Here is a 19,208-nt window from a genome sequence, read left to right as displayed (position 1 = left end):
GATGACGCGGAGGAGAGAACACGCATATTTTAATAGCTTTTTTTTTTTTCTTTTTTTTTTTTTTAGATCTAACGTTCATAGTGACAGAACACTATGCAACCAAAAAAAATAATAGTAATCGAAGTCTCGCTAGACGAGATTTCAATCTCGAGATTTCAATCTCGTCTAGCGAGACTTAATTTTATTTATTTTTTGGACAGTGTTCTGTCACTATGAATGTCAGATCTTAAAAAAAAAAAAAAACTTACCGTAGTCCAAAATTCTCCTTTAAGTAAAACATGTGAGTACTTTTTCCACCACTGGTCAGCATCGTTGCATGCGTATGCACGTGGACAGTATTGTTGCATGCGTACAGTACTGTGAGTGTTATCACTGTATGTGTAGGTGCGTGGACAGCATCAATGCATATGTGCGTGGACGCATCACTGCATGTGTATGTGTGTGGACAGCATCACTGCATGTGTATGCGTGAGTATTTCTAGCTTTCTACTATACACTTTCTGAAAATAGCAGAGACAGCCTGTGCTACACAGCATGTGCTCATAAGAGCACATAGACCTGAAATGCACAGTACTGCACATGTTTAGAGCACATAGGATTCACACACGCATGCATGAAGATTGCTGAATTGTGCACATGCACACACATGCAAATGTGCATGCAGATATCGCCATTCATGCATACACACAACCACATTATTTGCATTGATGGGCTCCCCTGGCACCGTTCATCTCAGTCACAAGGAGCTAAGGTCTGGGGGGTCCCAACCCTGCCCTGCCTGCCCACCCTGTGCCATCACTTGGGATTCTCTCACCCTCCCAAGCCCCACTTAAACATGCTCAGTGGACACACAATTAGACACACACACCTACCTACACACTCAAGCTGGCTAATCACCAACTGCTCACTTTGTCTCACTTCTCACACACACACACACACACACACACACACACACACACACACACACACACACACACACACACACACACACACACACACACACACACACACACACACACACACACACACACACACACACACACACACACACACACACACACACACACACACACACACACACACACGTGTCCAGGGGGAAAACGGCAGGTTGTGGTGTGAAGGTCCCCCAAAGGCCCTTGAAATGAACAGCCATTATCAGTACCTGCAACCACAAGTCTGGAGAGGCTGCAAACAAACCACAGACATGCAACACCTACTGTACTGTAAGCTCGAGCACTTCCTGTGCCTTGCATCAACAAGGTTCAGGTTCTGTACACCTACTGTAGAATGGAACACTTCCTGTGCCTTATAGCATAGATTTTATGGGGTGGAGACGAGAGGTCTACATTTGACTTGTTTGCTCTTTTGTTTGTGTTATTCTCCATTTTGTTTCCTTTTCTATTGCTACCGTCTCTGTGACCTAATTCCCTCTCAAGGATGAAGGCTTATTTTATTATTTTTATTCCCATGTGAGAAGCCAGGAATGTGACAACAAATATTTCACAGCAACTCATCATAGTGACATTCAGTCACTCACAAGCATTAGGACAGTCAGAATCTGAATCTAGGAGGACCACATACCATTACCTAGATTTAATTTGGTTTGTCAGTACTGTCTGTGGAATTAAGGCTTGTTCTTTGGATGTTTTATTCAAGCATGTGGAATGGAATTCAAGAACGTACAACTCCCTACCAAAATAAACCTGATGCAACCGTGGCTTATTGTTATGCTGAGTTGGAGGGAGTGAGACGTCTCTGCCTTTATACAACCTCAGGGAAACATTTGGGATCTTTGACTGACATTTACACACACAACGCAAGTGGATATCGGTGTGAAAGAAGCAGAAACATTGTACCCAAAGGGCCAGATCTACAAAAACATAGCTATGGATGCAGTCGTTTTCTGATATCGACTTTGGGGCAAAGGAGGGGGTTCTAATTATGTATTTAGAGCATCATAGTTGACCAAATGAGTGGAAAATTAGGCACGTAAACACTACATAAATGTGGAGATATATTTGGTATTGGCGTTCAAGAGTGTCATGATCAACCTTCCTCTGGTTGCTTTTGAGGAGGTAAAAACACTAGATATTGTGCAGGGGGGGGGGGACACAGAATAGACTGAACGTAAACAGTTGCATAGTTGAATCATGTGCAAAAAAAAACACAGAAAGAGAAGGAAAAATGTTTGTGCATGTGGGGGCGTTACTTGTGTGCATGAACACGTGTGCAAGTATTTGTATGTGTTTCTGAGTGTGAATACTGTACAGTATGTGCCTTTGCAACTGAAGAAGGAAAATAACCCCCTCCCCACCCATCCCAAAAAAACATCCCAGCCCTGAAGCTGGACAAGCTGAGAGTCTCGAGCACCACACAACAACCACACGCACCAACAAAACAACTGTGGTCCGAGGATGGAGCCCTTTATGGTCTCAGCTTCTTATAAAAACCCAAACTTGCTGCAACTGTGTGAGTGTTTGAGAGACATGGTTACATGGTTTTTATCTTGCAGTCAGAGCACTGAGGGTGGCTGGGGGAGGCTTTAAGCCAGGGGGGGCGCTTTGGGGCAGCCAGCGAGAGGCCACCGAGACATTCGCAGTCACTTTAATTGTCCTTGGATGAGAATAAAAAATGCATGACAAGCCACCTCTGTTTACTTTCAATGGCTGGCGTTTTTCCCCCCTCTCCAAAGTTAAACAATGGATACGAGTGGAAAAGGATTCTCTCTCTCTCTCTCTCTCTGCTTCTCATCAGTATGGGACTAAAGCTGTTACAAGAGGAAGCTGCAAGCATAACTGCCCATTTAAACGCTTGCCAATGAATGAGCCTTCCACACAGTGACTTTAAGTGCTGCCCATTGCCTCTTGGAGGTGTCAAACATATAATTGAAAATTTGAAACTTGGTCCATGTCAACGTTCCAAATTCACTCATTGGAGTGTATAGGAAAGAAGGGAGTGCTGCGTGTTGCATCCACCCCTTCACCAACCCACCCTCCGTCCATATGATTCAAAACTCTCTCCTTGTCAGCTTTTATACAGTGGGCTACCACGTGCCACCTCTCTAGTCACTGGCACTGCCATTGCCAGAAACTGCATCACTCCAACAATGCAAGCTGGTCCTTGGCCGGCATCCATGCGTGAGATGGGAAAAATGCATGTAATTGGTGAGAATCTCTGGCTTCCATCGAGACAGTAATTGGCCAGAGAGAGCCCTTGTGAGAAATGTGCCGCGCAAACGTTTTCCCTGATAATCCCATCTTGTGAGCATCTGGCAGCACCGTGGTTATAATGGCTGAAAAACACAATGGAGACATACATGTACAGAGCAGGAGGAACAAGGGTGGGAACGTGCTTAGGGCGGGAAAAACAGAATGATAGGAAGTTATAAATACAACTGTACATGTACTTAATATCCCCAAGATAATTTGTTAATGTAGCATGTGTGTGTGTGTGTGTGTGTGTGTGTGTGTGTGTGTGTGTGTGTGTGTGTGTGTGGGGGTGTGTGTGGGGGTGTGTGTGTGTGTGGGTGTGGGTGTGGGTGTGTGTGTGTGTGTGTGTGTGTGTGTGTGTGTGTGTGTGTGTGTGTGTGTGTGTGTGTGTGTGTGTGTGTGTGTTATAAAGAATGCCTATAAACTAGGCATGAAAAAATAAGTTCTGGTGGTGTATTACTCTTTGGTTTGTAACAAGGGCATCATGCAGTATAGATGTCCACTTTACTTTTCACATAGTGACTGCACCGGTTTCAAATCCAATAATAACAGTTTCAACCTTGCGATTGACAGAAGCATTCTAAGGAGATGAGCCCGACCGCTATATCAGTTTGGCCAATACATCGGCCATTATTTGACTTTTTTCGGCAATTATGCAGCCAACGTGTCCCAGTTCTTCTTTTTGCTTACTAGTTAAATGTTCTCAAATAGAAGCTTTAATCAAAACAGTTTTTGAATCAGATTTCAACATTTTGGCCAGTTTTTACTTTCTTTTTCTTCTTCTCTGTGTGAGGTGAGTGTGTGTGTGTGTGTGTGTGTGTGTGTGTGTGTGTGTGTGTGTGTGTGTGTGTGTGTGTGTTATTTTTTCTCAAAATAGCAGTCAAATATCAGTAAACAGTGGTCTAGGACTCTCCAAAATCGGGATCAGACACAAAAATCTGGCATCAGTTGGGCTCTACTGTGCCAATATCGGCCCATACGACACTCCAAACACATCCACATGTTTACCTTACCTGTAACCTAGCAACATCTACTGCCAGTTGTAGTAACAAGGTCGTTTTTACAGCTTGGCACCTAAGGGGCAAGCAGCCTATAGGGTGTCTATCCATCTGTCTGTCTACAGTATATGTCTGTGGCTAATCTCACAAATCATTGGGCCGATAGGCACCACATTTCTTGTGCATGCTGCCAGTAGGCTGCGAAATTTTTAAACAAGATGACATTCAGTGGTGGACAAAGTACTCAACCCCAGTACTTGAGCCAAAGTAGAGATACTCCTGGTCAAATATTACTAAACTACAAGTGAAAGTAATTGCTTTAAAAAAAGACTTTCAAAAGTACATGCTTTTAAAAACACATAAATGTTCAAAAGTAAAAGTACATTTTCTTTTTAATATCAATGCACTGCTGTATTTCAAAAGGTTTGAGAACCACTGATGTAGAGAGCAAAAGCAAGGGAATAAAGGTCACCCATGTAGTGTAAACAGTAGACTCAGAGCAATATTCACGTGCCAATTTGACTCATGTGCCACTTTTGACAGGAACATCCAGTGTTCTACAACACAACAGTGGATAGGTCTGTACTTTTCAAAACTTCAGAAGGATTATACTTGGTGCAGCCAGAGTGCAAATAAAACTAGCTTCCTCTGCCAGTGATTAAGGCGCGGATCAATAGCTATGAGCATGATCAAATGCACTAAGCACGAGCAGGAAATATGCATTTCATAGTTGAGCAGTGAGAGCTGGCTGGCCACTGGCCCTGTAGCTATGAGGGAGCTACAACCACAGAGTGACTTACTGGGAGAGAACTGGGAACGCTGTCAATGCAAAGTACAGAGTCTACCGGCCATAACACCACACACAGACACACACAGACACACACTGACAGACACATGCGCACACGCGCGCATGCACACCGAAAACTAACCCACACAGAGACAGACACGCACACAAACAAATACAAAGAGACTTCATCAACAAGCACAGCCTGCATCTCTGCAGATGCAGACGAGAGCACAAACATACAGTATAGAATGATGCACACGATGCAAATAAACAACGGATATACAAATAAAAGACATATAAGGAACACAAGCACGTGTATGTACATATAGGCAACACTCTCAAGACAGACAGAAACACACACACACACACACACACACACACACACACACACACACACACACACACACACACACACACACACACACACACACACACACACACACACACACACACACACACACACACACCACACACACACACACACAGAGAGACAACAATATCCCAATATCCATGTGCTGCAGGCCACTATGTATAAGCCATCTGGTCCACGTTAAGTGCAATATAAAAAGCTCATTCAGATACATGGTGAGTGTGGATGCAAACTTGGCACAGTATGGACCAGCCCCCCCACCACCACCAACACCACCACCTCTCACTGCTTAGGACTGATTTAAGTCTAGACATCATATTGGAAAATGGCTCGCACGCCACAAATATATTCGGAACGTTCCGGCACCACCGCTGCCATGCTATTTATGGAGATAGAGCTGTGTGTGTGTGTACCTGTGTTTGAGAATAGGTGGAGCAGAGAAATGCTAGGTGCATGTCAGCTAATGGAAAACAAATGCAGACAAAGTCGCAAAAATATAACGTCAGTGTTTCATTAATGGCTAATCTGGTCAACCTGGAGGGCTGTGTTTGAGAGGCATAGGACCAGGAAAGAACCTAATAGTTAGTGTGCGTGCGTCATACTTAGACGAGCATCAAGCAATACTATTAAAAAACAAAAACATTAATGTGATTCACCGATGATGTTGCTATGAATTACATTTATAATTTGATTCTGAAAGGAGGAAAACTAAAAACGAAAGAACGAACGAAAGAAAGAAAGAAAGAAATGAAATGGCTAGCAGAGGACAGACTGTGATGGACAAAGTGAGCATCATGTTGACAGAATAAAAGAAAGGCAGCATGTGAGATGGACAGAGAGTGAGTGGAAATGACGTGCGCACGCACACGCGTGTGCACGTGTGTGTGTGTGTGTGTGTGTGTGTGTGTGTGTGTCTGTTTGCCCGCTTTTATCTGTGCGAGACTGGGCAGAACTGACAGATCTAGACACAGGATCCAGGGACCTAGTGACTCTGTTCCTTCCATTAAGGATGTGGTTCTCTAATCCTGTTCTGGGGACCCAGAGAACTGCTGGCTTTCATTGAAGACATCTAATCAGAGATTTAGGTAATTTAGGCCTAAGACTACTTCCCTAGTTTTTGAAATGGCTACCGATACCGGGCAAAAAATGCTCAATAACTGCTACAATCTGCCAGTTAAAAACATTCTACAGCAGGCTATGAGCAATAGATATTTTCTGCATAGCTCGTGCCACTACATTTATTTTCATTAAATATAATTATATTTTCCTGTATGGACTGTGCTCAAAACAGATGAAACTATGACGCTTTTCAGCCTGACTGCCAGCCTTTTGACCGGCTAGTGTATTAGTCACACTCTACCTGGGACACCAAGTGAATGCAAATACATTCACTGGCATAATGGGAAAACCAGCAGCGATGTGGGTTCCCCAGGACCGTGGTTGAGTGCCACAGAATCAGGAGGTGATCCCTAGCAAACTCACCAGGAGAAACTGGGTGAACTCTCCATAGTTCAGCTGCTTGTTCCGCTCTGTGCCGAAGTGCAGTTGCATGAACTCGCAGTCCCAGTTAAAGGAGATATGTTGGTGTATGGTGGTCTGACTGAACACCTGCTTTGCGTCCTCTGTGGAGTGGATAAAAAAAGGGGGTAAAATATACATCATCATCTTAACGATAAAGCCTGAACAAGCCTACAGTACATCCAGATAGGGACAATAGCACATACCAACTCCAAAGATGGCACTGTGTCAAGTGTTTACTGGGTTAATCATCTATAAATATATCAATTTACGAATCAGAGGGGAGTGACAAATGAATTAAGCTGTCAGACAACACACAATCATTTCAAATCCCTTCACGTTACCGGGTGACCCGGCGGTTACACAGTTCTGGGTTATATATTTCAGTAATAATACAATACATAAACAACGTGAAGCTGTGACACGGTTTCCAATGATTAGCAACAAGATTCAACCACAGTTTTGACCAAAACCTCTCAGGCATAGTGTAGTGGTGGGTTACAGTGATGGAGAACCTCAATGTATTCCAGTAGGGAGTTCCAATTCTGCCGTGCTATAATGTGTGCTAATGTTGCATCTAAGGTCTTTCCCATGAAAAATGAATCCCTTTTCACCTTGCATTTTCTTAGTCTCATTACAATATTTGTATCATTCTTCACGTGCATACTGTATATGCAGTACTGTGTGTATGCATATTTATAAGGGAAACATTAGTAAGTCATAACCCCCAACCCCCCTCATATACTGCGGGAGGTTCATGATTATATTTGACAAAATGTCCACTTCAATCCCGATGGGGGCAAATCTGTTGGAATTAATTACAATTGAGACTTAAGTTCCTAAACTCACAGTGGGTCTTAAATGATACGTGACAGTGCAGGGTTAAAGCTGCGTAGGGCCGAGGTTGTTCGTGGCTCTACGCTTGGAAGGAAAAAAGTTGCTCCGTCTGTCTGAGCCTCTCTGAGCCTCTGCAGCCAGTAGAAGACAGAGACACTGAACATGAGCCCCAAATTATAGCCTTACTAAAGAAACAAAAACAAACCAACAGAGCGACCTGTTTCTTATTACCAAACAAGCTGCGTCTCTGAATGAGCACAGAGAAAGCAAGAGAGAGGAGAAAGGGAGAGAAACTAAATTTCTTTGACAAAATCTGAGAAATTGAGGGAGAGCGAGAAAGGGAGGCAATTTTTATTTCAGTCAGGCTGTACTTTTTTGGAACAAGACAGGTCCGCCGCGGGTTTTTACACTTTAATGAGGCAATAAATATACAGCCTTTAACTCTTTAAAGGATAGGTGCAGGCAGCACCGCTACAGACCCCAGAGTTTATATTATCGGCTTTTATGGACCTGTCAACACCATGCCCTCTTTTTTCTGTTGTTTTTTAGGTGTTTTTCAACACTACTCTTTTTATCTTTCTGGCTCCGATACAACTACAGTAACTGCATTTCATGCGCTACGTTCTGTGCCAGTTTTTATGAACTCTAGATTCCAGCAAATTATGGATTCATTATTTGTAGAAGCAGTAAAAAATTTATAAAAAAAACTTGCATTCAACCCCTTGTTTAAAAATGCTGCGTGCTTTGCCGCTTGTACTTAATTGAAATTACTCGGGTTATTATCAAATAAAGACGGCTTTACAGAAAAATGAAATAAAATGAAATCAGAGTGCAGCCATTTATTGCTTGGAAAAACAAACTGGGCTTTAATGCAACTTAAGCCACAGCAATTAATGCTTTTAATAGGTAATAAAGCAGGGAGTTGTTATTTTGGTTGACTTGGAGAGGCCCTTTCATCTAATGAGCGCCAAAGAGAACTGGAGAGGGGCCGAGAAAAGAGAGGAATTCTGCAACACATCACAATAAAGCAACTTTGACAAGTCCATAGTCTCAGTCACAAGTTATTTGCTTTCAGTGAAATGGTCGGCCGATGCGAGTGGCAGACACAGTCAGTGTTTGTGCATGGTGTAATGCGCGTAATGTTTTTCATGCAATTTTCCACTTGTGCGCAAGGCTCATTGCTCACTGGCATTGGGATATTCATTAACCTTTGGAAGAGGCAGAAAAACAACAGACCTTTTAATTGCCACTGAGACAACGTCACTCTAATTGAGCCTTTTAAATATGAAAATTTACATATGTGCATATATAATCAACTGCAATGATCTTCCTCCCCGTCGACAGCAACAATTAAAAGGAAATCCGCGTACTCTTCCCTGCTTTCCGAGCAAGACGTGTGCGGTGCATTTCAAATCAACCCTAATGTACCGGGACCTCACACCTACAGAAGCCTGGCATTAGGCTTGTTTAAATCAATTAGGCAAATGTGAAATATGCAACAAGTACAAATGTCTTCTCTTCCCACCTCAGGGTTCCAGGCTTCAGAGTAATGCTGCCAATCACACGCGCACAAACACACAGTGATCTATCTCACCCTACACCTCTTCCTCTCACCCACCACCACAGCCCTCATCACCACCACCCTTGGCTAGCAAACGAAATGTAGGCTGACAATGTTTTGTTTACATTTACAAGCACTTCAATTTATGTTAAATTGCTTTGGTTTTTAATTGTGTCACCTATGTATAGGATATCCTGCTTTTCAAAGCAGAAGAGATGATCTGAGATCAGACTATTAGACCTATTATTTATAGTAAAAGAGGAGTATTTTGCCATCAAACTGATTCAAGGACACATAAAAGGGCAATGGCTCGAAAACTATATTACCATTGTGTCAATACATTTGCATTAAATGTCAAACAGCAATATACAGTACAGTATATGTTGCTTGCCATAGGTTCCTCTATTTTCATTTTAACAAGACCAAGGACACATCCTAGGTCTCTCATAAACTAGTAGCTGCAGGTCATCAATGGACATCAATTAACCTTAGAGGGTTGGCATGGCCTACATAACAGCAGTTGGCAACTCTGGTTTAGTTGGGCAGTAAACCTGTTAGTCGAGGCATGGATGCGGGGCTACTTACCAAATGTGACCATCCCGTTGCCCGTTTTGTCAAACAACAGGAACGCCACCATGAAGAGGGCATCTGGGGCACAGAGCACCGACTCAAACGCAACAAACTCCTGGAAGCAAATCAACCTGAGACAGATGGATAGAGACAAAAGAGAGGAGTGAGGGTAAAAGAGTGTAAAATACTGTCAAGACAAGAGTCTCTTACAAATGCAATGTGTCAGTCCTGTTGCACCCTATTGAAAAACCAAAGTATAAAATGTGAGTCAGTACTTTCTCTACTGCACTGTCCATAACCATAGAAACAATTCTTCAAGTGTGCAATGATACGGATTAAACAGATACCAGTTTTAATACCCAAAATATGATGTGTTTCTATCAGACAGCAGCAAACTGGTACACTTGCAACAGCGTATCATTCAGCCTTGAGCATAATTCAACAAGTCATTTAGCCCAGTAGCCTATTATTCTACTTCTAATATCATAAACTCAGTCACCATGACTCTAAGAAAATAGAGCATTTTTTTTAAAAGCTCAGCATATGCCGCCTGTCTAACTTGGCAGCTGGCACAGAGGGTAAAAAGAAAAAAAAAAAGAAAAAGAGGGGAAAAAGAATTACATATTTCGCCGTGCCATTTTAAACAAGTGGACAGGCAGGGGAGTTAGCTGGAAGCCAACTAAGGAAATCCTTCAATATAAACTTAATACAATATGAACCGTAGTGAAATGTCTAAACGGGCCAAGGCACAGGAAGACATTGAGCGGTAGCTTAGATGCACTGGAATTAGCATCGTCAACACTGTAAGCGGTGTTGGCAGCGTTAGCGGCTGCCAGTAAATAAAGACCCTATTACAGTATCTGTTTAGGTGTGTAGTATGTTTTGCATTCATGCGTGCGTGCGCGCATAAGAGTTTTGGTGTGCATGCAGGCACACACTCTGTCTAACTCCCTCTTTCTCCAAAGTCTTAGTGTTCTATCCATATCAATAATATTGAGGGGAAAAAAGACATGCATCATAATCAACAAGACAAGAATAAACAGGTGGGTGTATGAACCCACTGGGACCCCCAATGCGAGAACGGTGAGGACACAATCCAGTCCTAATTCTGGCCAGAGTCCCTTCAAGTCCATTATGAATTTCACAAATGGATAGGATAATTACAGGAGGGGGGTCAGCGCTAACGAGCAGTCCCTGAGCATCTACCTATTAAATCTATTTCAATTTATGGAGGTGGGGGTGTAGCAATGATTAATTTTTTTGCTGCCCGCACTAATTAATTATGCTACTGATGAAATTCAGAGGAGTGTGTGTGTGTGTGTGTGTGTGTGTGTGTGTGTGTGTGTGTGTGTGTGTGTGTGTGTGTGTGTGTGTGTGTGTGTGTGTGTGTGTGTGTAAGAGAGAGATATGGACACGTGGCTGTTCATAGATGTACGTGTGCATGCTCACATCTGTGTGAGTGTAAATATCTCAAAGCGTGCAAGTAACTGAACAAGCAATTTTGTGTGTGTGTGTGTGTGTGTGTGTGTGTGTGTGTGTGTGTGTGTGTGTGTGTGTGTGTGTGTGTGTGCGTGTGTGTGTGAGAGAAAGCAGGGAAAAAAAAGCAGACGTACACAGAAATCCAGAGCGAATAAGCCTGCGTGTCAATGTTTTTCCTTTCTCTGCCCATGGCGCTCGAAAATAGAAAATACATTTAAATCATCTGTTGTAATTTCAATCCGAGACTAATTGTTGTATTAACTAGCCGGGCGGTTTTAAGAACGGGGGCCTGTTGGCGAGTGGGTGGCAGCAGGGGCACAAGAGCACACCACTGCACGCCAAGCATCAGCTGTTAAGAACAGAGCGAATATCAGCAGTGATCCGAGCATCACTGAACAATGAGCGTTCCTCTCAGACGGACGGACGGACGTTCTTTGAAGTTATACCGGCAAGAGAAGTCCAGTTGATAAATGTGCTTACGTTGGGAACGGGCAGTGGTGGGAGAAAAAACAAAATGTACCAATACTGCAATATAGAAATACTCTGTTACAAGTAAAAGTCCGGAATTCAAAATGTACTTGAATAAAAGTACAAAAGTATTGGCATCAAAATACCAAAAGTAAAAGTACTAAAATGTTTGAAAATAGCAGATCTACAAGCTCACAACGGGTCGCATCGCGACGCGTTGTGAGCTTGTAGATCTCAGGCATGCAAACAGCCCAGAGGAGAAAAAGGTGACAACATGTTGTTTTCTTTCGGGTCAGGTGTCACACAATTGCCCTATTTGGGTTCAAAAAGGTGACTGTAGCTGAAAAGTGACACTTTTGCATGTCTGAGATCTGCTATTTTCAAATAGCTTAGGTATAAAATAAGGCTAAAGTGGTTCATCTTTGTTTCATAATATCATAATTTATACCTGAAAAGTAACTAGTAACTAAAGTTTTCAAATAATTGTAGTGGAGTAAAAGTACAATATTTGCCTCTGAGATGTAGTGAAGTAAAAGTAGAAGTATTGGAAATTGGAAATACTTAAGTAAAGTACAAACACCTCAAAATTGTACTTAAGTACAGTGCTTAAGTAAATGTACTTAGTTACTTTACCACCACTGGTGGCTAGGCTAGTCGGTGCACGTCAAACATGGGTATACTGTGTAGGTAGCAGAGTAGTCCCGTCCTGACTCCTGCCTGATGCCTGGAAGACCAATATGTGTCTGGGCTGAAGCGGATTCCTTTGGCTGAACGGTATTTGTTTGCATGCAGGAGACCCGGGATCTAATCCGGGGGGGATGTAAACATTAGGAACTTGTCCGGGGTCGTGTTTGAATGTAGCAGAGTTGCACGGCCTGTGGCCCAGAAGCCTAATATCTACACCTTCCACCCTCCACTGTGCTTTGTAACAAAGTAAGCATGCCTTAAAATGTCACCTGAAAATAAAGATTCCATGGTGACTCACCTGGTAAGAGCACATACAATATAAATAAGGCTATAGTCCTTCCTATAGAGTTTGAATGCGACTCGATGCTCTTCACTGCATGTCTTCGCCTCTATTTCTCTCTCGTATCTCAATATGTATCAAAAATAAAACAGAAATGCAAAAAATAAAGATTCCCAGAAAGACGGATGGACACACAAAAACGTTTTTTTTTCACACGCATCAGTTTACATGAGTGCCTGTCTCTCTGTCTGTGTCTGCCTAGACGTGGATAATGAGGATATTAGTGTAACCGAGAGCATTGTTGATCACAAGAGGATTGGCCGTGGTTTAGACCGGCGAGACCAGAGAAGATCCAGGGGGCATTACCATAAAATATACACACATACAGCTCGTGTACCTGCTCATACAAGTACACGCTCTCATAAACATGTAATAGATACACATGGGCACATTACATACACAAATACCATAAATGTGCATTTGCACATACTGTACACACAGTAACACATACTGGCATACACAGTACACACACATACAAACACACAAACATGCCCACTCAGTTCTCTAGCCAAGGATGAAGCTTATGATGGTTGATTAGCAGCGCCATGACGACTACAAAACAATTACGATGGGAGGAGAAGCCATCGCTCGACTATGTAGTGCCGACCCCATCAAGACGCTCAATAATCAAATCAACAGACAGCATCTCCCAACCATCAACTGCTATGGCATGTCTCCAGGCTTTCCTCTATACATATACACACAGTCAAACTGCATGGTCGAACTGTGCACAAAGGGGCTAATGTGATACTGCAGCCAAGTCTACAGAGTATACTTTGAGCATTCCCTGGGATTTGTTGAGTCTTTAAATTGACTACAACCGTCGACCCGTGACGTGTATCATTCTCATGTTCCTACAGTCTATGGAACTCTGCGAGACTCTGATGGACCATCACTCGCACAAAAAACTTCAGATGAGAGCTGCTACGTACATGCAAGAGGCAAACATGATGACCTGAAAGATTACCAGTGTTCTGGTGCCGAACCCAGTCCGATGTGCGATTTCTCCTGACACCCTGTGATCCCTTTGTTTTTCTTCATCCTATCTCTGTCATCTCCCCTGCAGGTTATTAAATAGGCTCCTTCAGAAACACAAGAGAGCTGGGGGTCTGGAAGTGTTGTTTACAAGCAGCGTAAGTGCATGGTGTTGGTTTAGGGCGAGGCGACGGGCCGACAGCTCTGCTCGCTTGATGGTAAAGAGAGGAGGGGGGGGGTTGAGCGACTTCAATAAGCCCTTGTCTCTCCGGCATCCTAGCGTTGTTGCTGACGAGCCTTCCACCCGCCTGGCCCAAGCTCACACACAAACGCACAGCCACATGCACATCCACATGCACTGGATCACGGTATCTGCTCCATCGTGTTTTTAGTGTGGACACCCACCAGTTTCTGTCCACAATGCCCATGGCAGCCCGCTGACTGCAATTTTCCCAGCATGCTGTCTTAAAGTTTTTTTTTTTTCATTTTTACCGCCAAGAGTCTATAGGTGCCTGGGGATTTTTCACACTCCAACAGGGTGGGAGAGATGGAGAAGAGGCCTGTGTGGGTGATTGAAAGAGAAACAGAGGGAGCTCTGTATCCAGGTTATGCGGAGAGAGAGAGATAAACAGAACTGGGGAAAGCCAGACGGCAAGACAGAGGAGAGACCCAGAGCGAATGCAAAAAAAGGAGAGGACAGTGTGAAAGAGATGGAAGATAAGTCAGAATGGAAGGATCAAAGCATCGACCATCTAATTCTTCTTGGAAGTCAGCGAATGCGTCCAACAACTCTACGAGCCCCAGACACAGACACAACGCCCTCTTCGACAATCCCACCACCTCCGTCTGAGTAGAAGGGGGCTGGAGGGGGGGTACAGAAGAGGGAGAAAAGTGATTTCAACAGAACAGATTGTTATGGCTGTCACTATATCACCAGATTTTTTTACACAGTCACCACCAAGCGGGAGGCGGAGAAATGCATTATGCTGTTTACATCTCCAAAACGCACATTTTCGCATATAGTTGCTGTCAGGCAGAAACCTTGCATCTCCATTTTCAACTTTTTAATGTTTTTTGTTTCTATATTAATGCCCTACTTTGTCGTGCAAGTGTTGCTCAACAGTAGCAAAAATGGGTCGTCACATCACAACGTGTTGTGAGCTTGTAGACTGGCTAATAGTGGCTATTGGCTAATTTCAATTTTTTGGGAGAAAGTGAAAGTGATCAAGTCTGTCTGTGGGTTTTATAAATATTTAACCAATAAGAAGTAAAAAGAGCTTGTGACTAAACAGTTATTTTTCCAAACTGTTTTTTTACGCTCGCTCTCATGCACAAAAAATACAGACACAAGCAGGCACACACACACACACACTCACACACACACAAACTGCAATCCGACCCCCTCCGAACTCCATTACACCCGACTCATCTTGCTGAAATGGAGTCTTGTCCTACCTGTGCAAAACAGCAGCAGACACATTAGCTTAGAAAAAAAACATGCACATGTACCCACCAAAGTTTATTGTTTACGACTTATTTGCATGTGAGCTGGGAGCAAAATCAAAATACAGCTGCTAAAGTGGTTTGTTTTCTTGCTCCCATTTCTTTTCATGACGCTTTGCACGGCAGGTGCTTGAAAAACAATGCATTTGTGTTTTCAGCTAGCATTAAGGGGCTGACGCTGACATCCCTGCGCCTGCATATCTATTGTTTTTCTTTTTCCTGCTCATGTATGCCGGCCTGTAATGTAATCATCCAGTCTCATTGTCTAACCTAATTATTCAGATTTTAGAATAACAAAAAGAAAAGCTGAACAAATTTGAGTAAGAGTATAACAAGGCCCTTACCATCATGTCAACTGTAAACAAACAGGGCCGAATCAAAACCTTGCTCTTTATTGTATTATTTGAAAACCCATGATCAGTAAGAGAGACACGTTTTTCCATTTTGCCCCGATGTCATTTCAAATCCCCTGCACAGAGGCAAAATGAGCTTTAGATACAGAGTTTGAGCAATGGGCTCCTAATAGATTTACCCCCTTAATAACACTGATGCCACAGTCACCATTTATCCCGCTCCAAAGCCACACAATGCATGGGAGTGCTGCTGAATAGCATGGGCAATTACAGTGCATGAGTGTGTGCACGTGTGTGTACGTGTGTGTGCGTGTGTGTGTGTGTGTGTGTGTGTGTGTGTGTGTGTGTGTGTGTGTGTGTGTGTGTGTGTGTCTGTCTGACTGTCTATGCGTGTGTCTATGCCTCACTATGTCGCGCTTTCCAACCTCACAACAGCGCACACCCCACGTTCTACTTAAAGCAGACGTATTAATATGAAACTCTGCAGCCATGTGCACTTTGCTCTTTGCAGGAGCCCAGGTGGTTACCATAGCAATATGTTGTTCTTTTCTTTCGTTTTTTTGGCTTACCCTTACAATGTATTACCCATCATTACATATCATTAAAAACATACATATTAATGTAAAAAAACAGGGTGATGGGGTTTGAGTGGGAGGGGGAAGTGTGAAATTAGGGGTGAATCTACAAAGAGGGGAAAAAAACACTTGAAAAGAGGCCTTTGGTGGATGGCTTGATGTTTCTTTGCACAATAATTCATATGAAAGACATACTTTTTTTTTTTACACAAAACAATTTGGTAAAATAATGTGTTTATGAAAATGCAAAATAATATAAGAAAGATGGTCATGCATGATCAAAGGGACGCATAATATATATGTCCTTGCAGCTTTTGTGATGAAGTCAGCAACATGTAAAAATCCTGTGAGTGATCCCTTATCTGGGCATGTCATAATAGGCAAACATTCGGGAAAAATAGCACAACTACAAGCTCACAATGTGTCACAGCACGACGCGTTGTGAGCTTGTAGATCAGCTATTTCGCTATTTGACGTGCAACGAAATGTAAAGGTTGGTGTGGTTAACTCAGAGTTAAATTAACACTCAGGATTTTACTGTGACAACTGGCTAGATGGATATTCAAATTCACTATATGTTAATCTTTGGGGTGTCCTGGTGGTTCAACCCATTAGGATTTGAACCACATAGAAACAGGCCTATTCACAACATCATGGTTTCAAATCCAGCTTATGTCTCACTTTATCTCCTTGCTATCTACTCCAGAGGTCTTCAACAGGGGGTCCGCGACCCCTAGGGGGTCCGCGGAGGTACTGCAGGGGGTCCGCGAAATTGTTGTTTCATTAAACAATATTTTTGTTTGAAAAATAAAAAAAAATGTTTTGTTGTTTTTTTTCCCCAAAATGTCAAATTGTCTTTAAACATAACATGAATCCATAGCAAATAAATGGAGGCACAATGCACAATAACATGGTATGTTTATACATATTTTGTAGAGAATTTTTATTTTGCACACCTACTGGGGCAGGTGCGTATAGGAGCAGGCAATATAAAACACAATTGTATACATAAATATACAATATATGTGGTAGCCCCCCCTACCCTACGAGGTAGGGGGTCCCTGCTCCATATCCCCATCAGTTTGGGGGTCCCTGGCCTGAAAAGGTTGAAGACCCCTGATCTACTCTATACCTTCTTTCCTAATTCCCCACACAGAAAATAGATGTCATGTTTCATAAATGGCCCATAAATGTCATGTTTCACATGGCCCAAGAACCTAAATTAAATGCAAAAAATATAGTGCATATATAAATATATTTTATATTTTCTTTTTGCAATGCTATACTTTAAAATGTAAACATGAAATACATGTGAATTCTGTTTTTGGTAAGGCAACATTTCCACAGTACAATCTAATAAAATAAGAAATGCCTCAGCAATGCAACGTCACAGTGATATCTATCAGAGATGTTTTCAACCTTTCGAATACTAATCTTACATGTTATTCCATTAAGCTTACAGAAATCTTATTGGCTATTGCCAAAGAATGCATAGCAATTAAATGGAAATCGGAACTCCCACTGCCAATTGGATTGTGGCTTACAGTGTTGAACAGCTGTATACCCCTAAAAAAGATAACATATACTCTCTAAGAAATAACATACACATGTTTTATAGGATATGGCAACCCTTTCTTACTTATCTCGAAAATCTCCCGTCCCACATGATTGATTGATCATATTAGCATGGTCTGTCCCCCCCACCACTTTTAATGTTTAAATCAATATTGTGGTATAACAAGAACAGTATTATTATGGTAAAGACGCTATCTCTCAACCTCTAAGTAATTGTTACACATGAATTTCATTACTGTTACTTTTTTTAATTGTTATTATTTTTGTATTGTAATTAGTCTTTTTCTTTTTTTTTGTCTCCCTATTTTTAAGTGTATGTATGTATTGTATAGTTTGTTTTGCCCCTTGGTGAAGCCATCGAGTTTGTGTCAACTTACAGAGACTGTTGGGGATCGTTATTTGTATTTGTTTTGTCATGTTAAAAAAATGAAATAATATTCAAGAGATGTTTTCAAAAAGTAGCAAAGAAACGGAACAGTAAAATCATCACAGTTAATTAAACTTCAACTAAATGGACCATTTGGTTCCATGTGTAGACTCTCCGAGTTGAATCAACACTAGGTATTATCATGTGACTTGTATGATCTCCACATTTTGAATTATTTTCTACCAGTAGCAGCCATGGTTCTCTGCCCACAGCTGAACAGGACACCTACCCATCTTTCTTCTGGTCCACCACCCCAGCAAGCAGAGTGGTACCATCGTCAGATAGTTTGAGGTCTGTGTGGGCGTGGAGGAAGCGGGCCACAAAGTCTTCTGGTGACATGAAGGACTCATCATTCTTCTTGATGCTAGCGTACTGCAAAAGGTGGAGAAAAGTAAACTATACTGATTTACAGATGTATGTTGGATAGCTAGTGTTTGAAAAGAATGCTGAATCAGGTCATAAAGATTGTGGCAAGAAAAACATTATTATGGTGTTTTTTTTGTTTTTTTTAAAGCAACAGAAAAATAACAATCCCACCTTTTCAAAAATGGATTTGAGCTCAGTTGCGTCAGCCCTCTTTTGCAGAACTACCTGTAAAAGTAAATGGTAAAATGGTAAATAGCACTGCATTTATATAGCACCTTTCTTGTCTTTCTGACCCTTCAAAGCGCTTTACAGTGTACTTCACTTTCACCCATTCATACACACATTCTCACACCAATGGCAGAGGAAACCATGCAAGGAGCAACCCAGTTAGGGGTTCAGTGGCTTGCTCTTGGACAGTTCTGCCCACTTTGCCGTAGCTGAGTGAGTAGAGAGGTCGCCTGGGAAACATAGGGAAGTGTCCCTGAGCAAGACACTTAACCCCCAATTGCTCCGCAAGGCGCTGCCCCTGTAGCTGCCCATGCCCACTGCTCCTGATACTTGATGGGTTAAATGCAGATACTACATTTCACTGTGTATAGTGTGTAGCCTG

At 42.4% G+C, this 19,208-nt stretch overlaps 1 protein-coding gene across 1 annotated transcript in view; it reads right to left on the bottom strand.

Moving 5' to 3' along the window:
* slc25a13 (solute carrier family 25 member 13) overlaps nucleotides 1-18,813 on the bottom strand; it is a 61,345-nt gene extending 42,532 nt beyond the window's left edge. Inside the window, exons 1-4 of the mRNA XM_080442949.1 lie at nucleotides 18,770-18,813; nucleotides 18,462-18,604; nucleotides 9,866-9,981; nucleotides 6,847-6,986 (exon numbers count right to left, since the gene is read on the bottom strand). Of these exons, the coding sequence (XP_080299075.1) occupies nucleotides 6,847-6,986; nucleotides 9,866-9,981; nucleotides 18,462-18,571 (366 nt within the window). The 5' untranslated portion in view covers nucleotides 18,572-18,604; nucleotides 18,770-18,813. The remainder of the gene's footprint in view (nucleotides 1-6,846; nucleotides 6,987-9,865; nucleotides 9,982-18,461; nucleotides 18,605-18,769) is intronic.
* Between the last annotated feature and the right edge of the window lie 395 nt (nucleotides 18,814-19,208).

This window comes from Gymnoscopelus braueri (genome assembly GCF_963280865.1).
Source record: "Gymnoscopelus braueri genome assembly, chromosome: 11".
NCBI lineage: Eukaryota > Metazoa > Chordata > Actinopteri > Myctophiformes > Myctophidae > Gymnoscopelus > Gymnoscopelus braueri.
Note: the sequence above shows the minus strand (reverse complement) of the source record. Positions and strands in the feature narration are given on the sequence as shown.